The following is a 13,084-nucleotide window of genomic DNA, read 5'->3' on the forward strand; positions in this document are numbered from 1 at the left end:
TCTTAACCATTTCTTTTCCCATGTTTCAGCCTCTTGTCCTGTTATTGTCTTGGTGGTACCTGAATAGGGTGATATTAAGAAAGACCTTAGCTCCCCTTGGCATATGAAAGCTGCAGTGGAAACACAGGATAGGAATTTTGTCCATAAAACACTGATAGCAGTCTCTACCCTAGTATTAATGAATATACAACCTGCACTGGGCTGCACAGGTGGTAACCATGACTAAAGGAATGTTTATGGAAGTGACGTGGGTTGGTCAGCAATACAGGCCCAAGAAGCATGCAAAGTGAGGCTTGTGGGTTTAGAGCAGTTTTGAGGTATTATGATAATATGAAATATTTTATGCAGAACTCAAGACAAAATTCATGACTGCATGTTATTTTCCTTAAGCAGAGCTCCCGCACCCATTTTATGTCATGCCTTTGATGCACTTTGTTTCCAAGGCACTTTGTCAGATTCTAAGGTTTTTTTTTTTTTAATATTTATTTATTTATGTTTAGCTGAGCTGGGTCTTCATTGCTGTGTGCAGGTTTTCTCTAGTTGTGGAAAGAGGGGATACTTTCTAGTTGTGGTGTGCAAGCTGCTCATTCCAGTGGCTTCTCTTGTTGTGGCACACGGGCTTAGTTGCCCTGCGACATGTGGGATCTTCCTGGACCAGGGATCGAACCTGTGTCTCTTGCATTGGCAGGTGGATTCTTAGCCACTGTGCCACCAGGGACGTCCATGTTATGTTTTATTTTTTCTGTGAGTGAACGATTACTCTGGGTATTCTGCTAGGAGACACTGCAAAATTCCCAGAGCAAAGGGTACAGATACGTAATTATATTATAACCACAAGTGGCAGGTTCAGTTCAGTTCAGTTCAGTCTCTCAGTCATGTCCGACTCTTTGCAACCCCATGAATTGCAGCACACCAGGCCTCCCTGTCCATCACCAACTCCCAGAGTTCACTCAGACTCACGTCCATCAAGTCAGTGATGCCATCCAGCCATCTCATCCTCTGTCGTCCCCTTCTCTTGCCCCCAATCCCTCCCAGCGTCAGAATCTTTTCCAATGAGTCAACTCTTCACATGAGGTGGCCAAAGTACTGGAGTTTCAGCTTTAGCATCATTCCTTCCAAAGAAATCCCAGGGCTGATCTCCTTCAGAATAGACTGGTTGGATCTCCTTGCAGTCCAAGGGACTCTCAAGAGTCTTCTCCAACACCACAGTTCAAAAGCATCAATTCTAATACAGTTATGTAAAGTTTAAAAATAAAATAAAATTAAAAAAAAAAAAATAAATAAAGAAAATGAAAATTCCAAAAAAAAAAAAAAAAAAAAAAAAAAAACAAAAGCATCAATTCTTCAGTGCTCAGCCTTCTTCACAGTCCAACTCTCACATCCATACATGACCACAGGAAAAACCATAGCCTTGACTAGACAGACCTTTGTTGGCAAAGTAATGGCAGGTTAGATACAGTAATCCAAGCTACCAAATAAGGATTCTGGAGCTCCAGTATGAGTGGAACAAACTACAAAGTGTCAGTCTTAGGCGCAGACATCTGGGATTAGAATAGGTCAGAAAAACCAGGGTGGACTATGATTTGTCTTTCGTGTGGTGTCACGGAATCCTGCTGACCTAGGGAAGAACGTGAAACAGGATGGAATGATGCTGAGACAGCATAATGGGACATGGCCATCCAATCAAGTCTCCCTGGGAATTCCTGTGGCGGAAATCTGATCACAGCAAGAGCTTGGGAGCACAGTGGGGGCTCTCAGACACACTTACTACCGATATGAAGTTTGAAAGTTTCCTCTGACATAGTCATAGCTGGGGAACAACATTTCCGTGTGTTTTTGCTGTTGAAAGAAATCCTACCACTTGTGGCCAGCTTCCTTTCACAGCTATGTGCTGAGCATTTAGAGTTTTCAGGGACACTGCTTGCCTGTGTGGCTTCTTTTCCAGGATGAGGGGATTGCAGTTGGGGGTCATTTCAGGAGTGGGGGCTGGGCTGAACGACAGTCCTCTGATGTCACTGGCTTTCCAATTGCAGGCGAGTCACTTGCTCCTGTGAATGTCCTCACGGTCCTGGGAGAAAGGAGAGTCATAGCAACACCTTTTTATGGGGCCAGTTCACACCTGTGGTCATTTTCTAGCTCCGTCCTGTCCAGGCTGGCAGCTCTTAGGCACCGGTGGCTGCTCAAGTGTAAGTTTATTAGGATTAAACAGGAGGAAAATCTCTCCCTCCGTGCTTGAGCCCCATTTCAGGCTCTTAAAATCCTGTGTTCCCAGTGGCTATAGCCCTGGGCAGTGTGGATGGAGACCGTCTTCACCACAGGGAAAGTTACGAAGGACAGCAGGAAGAAAAGGAACTTTTGGAGGAGCAACCAGTTCCTACTGGACACTGTGCTTTGTGGGCAGGGACCTCTCTGATGGAAGACATTTGATGTTATCCATCATATTGATGAATTGTTACTACATCCACGTGTCAATTCTAATACATACTATCATTTATTCTATACGTGAACATGCAGACTTTTCTTCCCTTTAAACTATTTCCTTAAGATAAATTCCCAGGTGTATATAAGTGCTGAGGAGAGGGTATGGTATGTTGATCACATTGGAAGTACCAACTTACTGCCTTTTCCCTGACTTCTGACCAAAGGCCATATTTGTGCTTCCGGGTCACAGAAGGACATCCTTATGTGTGTCAGAGATGTACTCTGTGTACCATCCCCTTGTCCAGAGCAGCAGCAAAGAGATGCTTACCCCTCATGCATGGCACATGTATTATTTTTAAAAAAAGAGTAGAATTTTTTTTAGCTATACTAAAGAAACATTTCATGCAAAGACGGGCTCAATAAAGGACAGAAATGGTATGGACCTAACAGAAGCAGAAGATTTTAAGAAGAGATGGCAAGAATACACAGAAGAACTGTACAAAAAAGATCTTCACGACCCAGATAATCACGATGGTGTGCTCACTGACCTAGAGCCAGACATCCTGGAATGTGAAGTCAAGTGGACCTTAGAAAGCATCACTACGAACAAAGCTAGTGGAGGTGATAGAATTCCAGTTGAGCTATTCCAAATCCTGAAAGATGATGCTGTGAAAGTGCTGCACTCAATATGCCAGCAAATTTGGAAAACTCAGCAGTGGCCAAAGGACTGGAAAATGTCTGTTTTCATTCCAATCCCAAAGAAAGGCAATGACAAAGAATGCTCAAACTACTGCACAATTGCATTTATCTCACACACTAGTAAAGTAATGCTCAAAATTCTCCAAGCCAGGCTTCAGCAATATGTGAACCATGAACTTCCTGATGTTCAAGCTGGTTTTATTTTTTTTTTTTTTCAAGCTGGTTTTAGAAAAGGCAGAGGAACCAGAGATCAAATTGCCAACATCCGCTGGATCATGGAAAAAGCAAGAGAGTTCCAGAAAAACATCTATTTCTGCTTTATTGACTATGCCAAAGACTTTGACTGTGTGGATCACAATAAACTGTGGAAAATTCTGAAAGAGATGGGAATACCAGACCACCTGATCTGCCTCTTGAGAAATTTGTATGTAGGTCAGGAAGCAACAGTTAGAACTGGACATAGAACAACAGACTGGTTCCAAATAGGAAAAGGAGTATGTCAAGGCTGTATATTGTCACTCTGCTTATTTAACTTTTGTGCAGAGTACATCATGAGAAATGCTGGGCTGGAAGAAGCACAAGCTGGAATCAAGATTGCTGGGAGAAATATCAATAACCTCAGATATGCAGATGACACCACCCTTATGGTAGAAAGTTAAGAGGAACTCAAAAGCCTCTTAATGAAAGTGAAAGTGGAGAGTGAAAAATTTGGCTTAAAGCTCAACATTCAGAAAACGAAGATCATGGCATCCGGTCCCATCACTTCATGGGAAATAGATGGGGAAACAGTGGAAACAGTGTCAGACTTTATTTTGGGGGGCTCCAAAATCACTGCAGATGGTGACTGCAGCCATGAAATTAAAAGACGCTTACTCCTTGGAAGAAAAGTTATGACCAACCTAGATAGCATATTCAAAAGCAGAGACATTACTTTGCCAACAAAGGTCCGTCTGGTCAAGGCTATGGTTTTTCCTGTGGTCATGTATGGATGTGAGAGTTGGACTGTGAAGAAGGCTGAGCGCTGAAGAATTGATGCTTTTGAACTGTGGTGTTGGGAGAAGACTCTTGAGAGTCCCTTGGACTGCAAGGAGATCCAACCAGTCCATTCTGAAGGAGATCAGCCCTGAGATTTCTTTGGAAGGAATGATGCTAAAGCTGAAACTCCAGTACTTTGGCCACCTGATTCGAAGAACTGACTCATTGGAAAAGACTCTGATGCTGGGAGGGATTGGGCGCAAGAGGAGAAGGGGACGACAGAGGATGAGATGGCTGGATGGCATCACTGACTCGATAGACGTGAGTCTGAGTGAACTCCGGAAGTTGGTGATGGACAGAGAGGGCTGGCGTGCTGCGATTCATGGGGTCACAAAGAGTCGGACACGACTGAGAGACTGATCTGATCTGATCTGATCTGATACGTGTATCTGGGCTTCCCTGGTGGCTCAGTGGTAAAGAATCTGCCTGTCAATGCAGGAGACCTGGGTTCGATCCCTGGGTCAGGAAGATCCCCTGGAGAAGGAAATGGCAACCCACTCCAGTATGCTTGTCCATGGCCCATGGACAGAGGAGCCTGGTGGGCTACAATCCATGGGGTAACAAAGAGTCAGACACGACTGAGGGACAAAACAACATACACATATCCCCTCCCTGTTGGTTCTTCCTCCCACCTGCTCTCCATCCCACTGTTCTCGGTCATCACAGAGCACCAACCTGAGTTTTTTCTGCTTTATATTTTTTTTAATTAAAAAGAAGTAACATAGGACATCCCTGGTGGTCCAGTGATGAAGACTTTGCCTTCCAATGTAGGGGGTATGCTTTCAATCCCACATGCCACGTGGCAAAAAAAAAAAAAAAACACACACACACACACATAAAACAGAAGCAATATTGTAACAAATTCAATAAGGACTTTAAAAATGATCCACATTAAAAAAAACTCTTTTTTTATACAAAGAAATAGCATACATCCTGGGGATGTATGGGACCCCACTCCAGTACTCTTGCCTGGAAAATCCCATGGATGGAGGAGCCTGGTGGGCTGCAGTCCATGGGGTCGCTAGGAGTCGGACACGACTGAGCGACCTCACTTTCACTTTTCACTTTCATGCATTGGAGAAGGAAATGGCAACCCACTCCAGTGTTCTTGCCTGGAGAATCTCAGGGACGGGGGAGCCTGGTAGGCTGCCATCTCTGGGGTCGCAGAGTCCGGACACGACTAAAGTGACTTAGCAGCAGCAGCAGCAGCAGCAGCACACATCCAGGTAATTTGGATGCTCCACAGGACCCGTTTCTTTGGAACATTTGTTCCACAGTGTCAGGACCCTTCAGTCCACTGGGAGCCACTTGTTCACATGGCAAGAACATCTCTCTTTTTCATCCCTGTCTGGATGCTGGAGGCCTTCTCTCATTACCTGGTACTGGGAGGTGGTTCTGACAGCACTGAGGCCTTCCTAGGGAATGGAGAGTCATTTCCTAGGAATTCCATGGTTTCCACATTGCCTTCATACACACTGATTGTTGTGTGGGAGGCGTGTGAGTTCATCCGGAGGCCTGAAGCCTGGCTGGATGGTTCTGCCGTCTGATGTAGGAGGCCCTCCAGCTTCACCCCCGGGGGTTCCGGGCTGAGCATCATCAGGCAGACTGGCCTGCTGCACCAGCCTGACCAGCACTAATAGGGGACTTGCTTTCATTGTACAAACCACCAACACCCCCTCACACCTTTTGAAAAGGCAGCCTCAATTGTTTATAGCATAAGTACTATTTCTAGACTTCAGAGATGCAAACGCTGTAATTTCAGGCTATTGAATATACAGGCAAGAATAATATGCTTAAAAACAAGTCATAACTTCATTTCTTTTCCACTTTATTTTGCATTCAGGACTCTAATTTTCCAATATATCATCCAAACTCAGATGGTAACACAAAATAATAACACGTTAACTCAAAATAATAAGCCGCTTAACATCTCATACATGACTGTGTAAAACCAATCATTATTATGTTGACGAGGAACAACTTTTTCATTTCCCTATAAACAGTGAATCTCGAATGTATGTTACCATCAAATAATACAATATAAATGGGCTAAAAAATTGATTTTCAAGTATTATTCATGCATTACATGATTTTACTTAATATAGTACATGCTTGTTAAATTATTATTTTATTACATGAAATGCAAATTTCCAAACCACTTTTTTTTACAATTTAAGTAACTCATTTTGTTGAGCTGCTATTGTGAATATTGTCTTTGATATTTTTTTAAATTAATTTTTATTGGAGTATAGTTGCTTTATGGCCTGTTAGTTTCTACCATACAACAAAGTGAATCAGCTATACGTATACATATATCCCCTCTTTTTTTGATTTCCTTCCCATTTCCTTCCCATTCACCACAGTTCCCTGTGTTACACAATAGGTTCTCATTAGTTATCTATTTTATAAATAGTATCAATAGTATATATATTCCAATTCCCCAATTCATCTCATCCCCATAGAAACCACATTTTAATTACAGATATCTTCTGGAAATGTCACTTAAAATGTCATTTTTGCTCTTTCAGTAATCTTAAGTAGTTTTCATAATTTTCCATCTTATGATGAATTTATGGAGAAACCACAGAATAGCTACTACATTTCCATTAGACCAGCACATTCAATACCCTTAACTTTTCACCCTCACCCCTCATTCAGAAACATGTTTTGCAGGGTTTTTTGGATATTCTCAGAAATTTCTCATTTGAATTATGTTCAAGTATTACCTAAAATTGATGAGAGCCTGTATTTTTCCCATCACTTGCATTAGGTTCTATTTATGTCCATAGCTTATTTTGCCCCATGTTAAAAAGATACACTCATCAAGGAGAAAATCCTATTATTGTTAACAATTTGGGGTATCATTTTAAATATTTTGCCAGGTGCAAAGTAAGATAATTTGGTGTGATCACAATTAAAGTCTAAATGATTAAGTTCTGTTAGACTCTAACACATCAAACACATCTATGTATCTGCAAAGTAGAGGTTTGGGTTTCTTTTTCTTTTTTTTTTTTGGTTGTACTGGGCTGGGTCTTTGTTGCAGGGTGTGGGCTCTCTAGTTGTGGAGTGGGCTTAGTTGCTTATGTGGACTCTTAGTTCCCCATGCAGGTGCTGAACCAGTGTCCCCTGCATTGGAAGGCAGATTGTCAACCACTGGACACCAGAGGAGCCCCAAAAGTAGAGTCTTTTTAGGAGAACATTGTTTATTCAGAATTTGTGGTCATCTGAACATTACATGCAAACATGCAGGTGGAAGTTTGCTTTTTATCCAGGCTTTGGAAAAATAAATAAGTGTACACACTGCTTGTTAAGCTGAGTCATAGACTATGACTTTTTATTAAGACCAGTGGAAATGCTTTTTAATTGGTTAGATAATTATATTGAATTATACAATATTTTAAAACCTGTAATTTGGCAGATGAATGGCTCTTGAGTCATAATTGCCCATAAAAAGTTGCACTTTTTTTTCTTCAGATGAATCCCTCCTCATTTGTAAAACTTGGCCAAAAAACTTAACATGAATTATGTTCAAAGATTTTTAGGAACTGGCTGCATGCCCATTTGATTGGTTTGGAAAAATACATTAAAAAGTGTCTAAATATTGATCCACTTATCAAAAAGTCTGGCTCCACACTGAAAGCAGTAAAATTTTATTAGTGCTGAAAGCAGTTCCTTTTGGATAGTCCATAAACGAAATTATGTAACATAAAAGTTCCTTAAGTGATTTTTCTAAAAATTCTTTACTGAATAAGATAGCATGAGATGATTTGTATTCATTTTTGCTCTTGGGGTAATCCTGAACAGTCCTAAGAAAGGAAATGAAAAAAAAATTTTTTTAGTGTAGCCAGATGTGAATTCCCCATATGGGTCTGACTTGGGGGAATGATGAGGAATAATGTGATGCTGTGAGTTTATACATACAGGGTATCTGTGCAGACAGGCTGCAGCCCCGCTGGCCTGCCTGCTGACCACCAGGGACTCCTGCCTGCAGGGTTGACCCTTGGCTGGCTTCTGGGAGCCCGGGTTTGGGGAGACCCTCCCTTCTGGCAGGGTGGGTCACTGTGCCCAGATGCTCATGCAGCAGTGGGGCCTCTTCCCAGCACCTGCATCCTTCTGGAGTCTGGACAGTGTGAGCCAGGTTTGTAATAAATCACTGACTCTCTGCTGGGTCCTGTAGGTCCCTCTGGAAAGTCATCAAACCCAGAGGCAGGCTGGGGAACTCAGACCTGGTCCCTCATCAGCATAGCGCAGAGAAAATGTCTGTGGCCCACGTGTTGTTGGTGTTGACGTCACCATGGTGATAGAGCAGCATCACCGCAGGTCAGAAGAGATGCTGCCGGCAGTGCAGGCATTTGTCTCAGACCATAGTGAAGACACTCTCTTCAGTCATCCTCAGGATGGTAGGTCATGGGCCTGCTGCCTGTTTTTTAATGTAAACATTCGTTCTTTAGTTTAGTTTACTTTTTTTTTTTTTAAGATTTATGTATTTATTTTTTGGCTGTGTTGGGTCTTCTAGTAGGGTCTTCAGGCTTTTCCTAGTTGCAACAAGCAGGGGCTAGTCTCTAGTTGTGGCACTCGGGCTTCTCATTGCAGTGGCTTCTCTTGTTGCGGCTCATAGGCTTTAGAGAACAGGCTCAATAGTTGTGGCGCACAGGCTTAGTTGCCCCACGGTATGTGGGATCTTCCTGGACCAGGAATCGAACCTGTGTCCCCTACATTGGCAGGCAGATTCTTAACCACTAGACCACCAGGGTAGACCCTACATTTTTTTTCTTAAAGAAACTTTTTATAAATCCCAGTCCTCAGCCTGTGCCCAGTTGAATACAGAGTGAGTTTAACTGAAGAGGCTTCCAACAGTCCTTAACAGCCTGGTCCCTCCCAGTGTGGTCCCAACCCCACCTCCTGCGGTCTTTCCTCCTCACACCCCATCTCCCAACTCTAGCCCTGAGCTGTGCCAGGGCTGGCACACACTCCAGACATCATGGTCCACCCACTTCCTCTTTGCAACACATGCAGAAATTTCATTTCAGGATTTTGTGTGTGGCTAAGTACTCTAAACTCCTAGGAAAAGTGATGTGCAGATTTAACCACATTTAATAATGATGTTCAATATTTATTATATGGCAGAGTTTAAATTTAAACTCAAATTTATGTGTAATATAGGGTTGGTAAATTAAAAAGCAGAGTATACATATGCTAAATGAAATGACCATGATGTCTGAAAAATTTTTGAATAATTAAAAATATTCTCCACTTGGTTTTCTAAATCTTGCCCACACTTCACATGTACCCTACAAGTTGCAAACTGATTTTTCCCTCCCTTTGAAGGTGTTGCCCTGACGATTTGATATCACCGCTACAACTGCCTGTCATTTAAACACTTGGGGCAGAATCGGCTCTAACTTAAATTTTAGAATGCTCTGGACCAAGGCTCATGGTTACAGGAACTCACAAGTTCATATGTGTGTGTGTGTGTGTGTTAGTCGTTCAGTCATGGCTGACTCTTTTGTGACCCTGTGGACTACAGCCAGGCTCCCCTGTCCATGGAATTCTTTAGGCAAGAATACTGCAATGGGTTGCTATTCCCTTCTCCAGGGGATCTTCCAGACCCAGGGATTGAACCTGGGTCTCCTGCATTGGAGGAGGATTGTTTACCACATGAGCCACCAGGGAAGCAAGTTCATACAAGAACACAAAATGAGATGCAAAAACCAGGAGGAAGAATGCAGATAACTCAAGATAAGGACCCCACTTCCTAAACCTCTGTCGGCCTTCAGTTGGGATGGCCATGAAATACCTAGCAAATTTCTGAAGCTCTAAGAGTTGTTTTAAAATATATTTATATATGAAGGCACTGGTCCTTGGTTCTCTCTGGCTCTACCTGGATCTGGGTCACACTGGGAGGCTCATGGAAGGGGGAGAGGAGGAGGGAGCCAGCGGAGCTGGGAGGAAGGAGGGGGACTGAGCTGGGACTTGATGTTTCCACATAGCTCTTGGGAACAGCTTGATTTCCTAGAAGCAGACCTGAAGAATCTCGGTGTCTCTTGTAAGGAGCCAAGTTTACTCACAGCCGCAAGCAGCTTCATGGCTGTAAAAGCACGTCCTGATGTCTTCTGAACAGGACACCAGGGCCTCTCTGTCATCCTGTCTCCCCTCCCCCTCCCCCCAGGTGGTGCCTACAGATTCAGCCCTCAGCCCCCCAGGAACCTTTCTCTGCATCCCCAAGCCCTTCCCACTGCTCCCCCAGGCCCTTGTGCTGGACTTTCCCCAGTTGTGAGCATTTTCATGCTGCAAACACAGTTGATTACTTAGAAATATGCTTGTCCTCTGCAGACCAGCCTTGTCTGTAACAGGAACTCACTGTGTGATTTCATGTCTTTTTCATAACAAGGATTATCCTTTCCTAAAAGGGAGAAGGAAATGGCAACCTAATCCAGTATTCTTGCCTAGAGAATCCCATGGACCAAGGAGCCTGGCAGGCTACAGTCCATAGGGTCGCAGAATCAGACATGACTTAGCACACACACATACATTATTTTAAGTTTAAAAGGTGTTACTACATCGCTTCTCGCCCTTTCAGCTAAGATCAAATGTAAAGAGTGTTAACAGAGGTGATGGGGAAAATAACAGAGCTCGGAAAATAACGCTTTTTAGCATAGATCCAGATGAGACTTCCTCTTATGATGATGCAGTTTTATAGCTATTTGAAATATTAAAAATATAAAAGAAATCAAAGAAAGTAATATGGATAGTTCCAGTGAGAAAAACACTGTTAATATGAATCTTGATCTGTGTCTCCATCTCTTTCCTTTTAATGATTTTATAATAAATTTTTTTTTCACATTACACTCATTTCTTTGTTACATCACAATCCTCCTGTTGTAAATCAGGTGGATCTGGGTGTGGAATGAGATAGTATATTTGGACTTGGGGATGCAGATCTGGCCCCAACTGTCCTCTGCTTAAGTTTGATTGCTTGGTCTTTTCTTCTCTCATTCCCGGGTCCCCAGTGGTCAGCTGGATGGGTGAATGTGTAATAGCATTGTGTCTTAGCACGGCCCCAGTCCCCAGACCTCACACAAGCCACTCACTGGAAGCTAGAGTCACAAGGTGGGCTGACAAGGCAGGGGGCACAGAGCAGGTATCTCCTGCCCTAACTGTGACCCTCCACCCCATCTAAAGATGTCCCCCCCCCATTACTTCTCCTTAAGAAAGTAGGTCATATAGGACTCAGGGAACTCAAACCAAGACTCTTTGACAACCTAGAAGGGTGGGATGGGAAGGAAGGTGGGAGAGAAGTTCAAGAGGGAGGGAACATATATATATTTATGGCTGACTCATGTTGATGTTGAGCAGAAACCAACAGAATTCTGTAAAGCAAATTATCCTTCATTTAAAAAATAAATTTAAAATTTTAAAAAAGAAAGTAGGTCATATAGTCATTCAACAAACATGGATCCTTAACTCTCCACCAATACTGTGCATGCCACTAATGACAAGAAGATGGATAAGTGACCCAGCCCTCACCCTCAAACCCTCTGCTGTCTGGTGGGAAAGAGACTGTAAGCAGACACATGGTTAGGACAGGGAGACATGTAGACAAGGAAGAAACGACGGTGGAATCCGCCACCTTGAGGACTGATGCCCCTTCCTCCCCGAGTTGCTCACGGCTCTGCTTCCCCCTCCCCCACCAGGCATCCTGCTGATGATGAACCTGTGTGGCGAGGTGCACGTGTACGAATACGTTCCGTCGGTGCGGCAGACAGACCTGTGTCACTACCACGAGCCCTACCATGATGCCGCCTGCACACTGGGCGCCTACCACCCGCTGCTCTACGAGAAGCTGCTGGTGCAGCGGCTCAACGTGGGCACCCATGGTGACCTGCACCGCAAAGGCAAGGTCGTGCTGCCCGGGTTGCAGGCCGTGCGCTGCCCGCCAGGTGCCTGAGGGGCCAGCCGGGCTCTGCATCCCGGAGATGCTGGAAGGCACCCTGGAGGCGGCGTGACCCCGTGTCTGCAGCTGTGACTTTGTGCTGACCATGGGGATCCTTCCCTTTCTAAGCCATTGAGTGTGTCCGACCATTCAGAACATAGAAATGGAATTCAAAGAAACTCCGGAAAGATACAAAAGAAAAATTTTCAAAGATAGCTAGGGAAAAAAAATGTGTAAGAAATGGATAAATAGCTCCAGAATGTTGGTCTTTGCTTTCAGCTGACACACCTGATGGATGATGTGGTTTGTACCTGGAAGCAGCCTCGCTTTGGGACAGTACCTGACACATCTGCTGTGTCATTTGTATGTCATTTGTCATGAAAGAGCCTAGGGTTGATGACGAATGTCTGGATTACACTCAGACCTGTTTATAGGAACAGCAGACCCCACAGGATATCCTGTGAGGTGTCTTCTCCACCTCTGCTCCCAGCTGCCACCGAAGGCTTTGCAGTTTTGTGTATCAGGACACATTTCTAAAAGCATGAAGCCCCCTTCCTGGATAGTCCAGGAAGAAGCCAGCCCCGGGCAGCACCCAGGGGAGGCACTTTGCTCTCCTGCAGCATTTCCTTGCTTGACTAGAATCCCCAGGCACGCGGGAACATCGCGGCAGGTGTGCACAGAATGGGGCAGCAGGCGGCTGTGGGCAGCATGGCCCCAGGCCCCAGCTTTTCTGGCCTCAGCACCCGCCAGCCCTCCACACGGCCTGCGTGTCTACAGGCACTGACGATTAGGACTCCCCATGGTGGTGGTGGTGGGGGTCCTTCCAGCCTAGAGCTGTCCCTGTGCTTCTAGAGCTGTACACCTGTCTCTTCCATGTGTTTTCCTCACAGGTTCATATCATCTGTTGGGATCCTGACGGTGATACACTGACTTCCGCTGATTCTTCCTACAGTCAGATGTTTAGGAATCCCACCATCATCTTCACAGATCTGTTGT

The 13,084-nt window shown here is 44.2% G+C and overlaps 1 protein-coding gene across 1 annotated transcript in view; it reads left to right on the forward strand.

The window, feature by feature from the left end:
• ST6GAL2 (ST6 beta-galactoside alpha-2,6-sialyltransferase 2) overlaps positions 1-12,266 on the forward strand; it is a 54,618-nt gene extending 42,352 nt beyond the window's left edge. Inside the window, exon 6 of the mRNA XM_055539097.1 lies at positions 11,850-12,266. Within this exon, the coding sequence (XP_055395072.1) occupies positions 11,850-12,103 (254 nt within the window). The 3' untranslated portion in view covers positions 12,104-12,266. The remainder of the gene's footprint in view (positions 1-11,849) is intronic.
• Positions 12,267-13,084: the final 818 nt, after the last annotated feature.

Source organism: Bubalus kerabau, chromosome 11, assembly GCF_029407905.1.
Source record: "Bubalus kerabau isolate K-KA32 ecotype Philippines breed swamp buffalo chromosome 11, PCC_UOA_SB_1v2, whole genome shotgun sequence".
Lineage (NCBI taxonomy): Eukaryota > Metazoa > Chordata > Mammalia > Artiodactyla > Bovidae > Bubalus > Bubalus kerabau.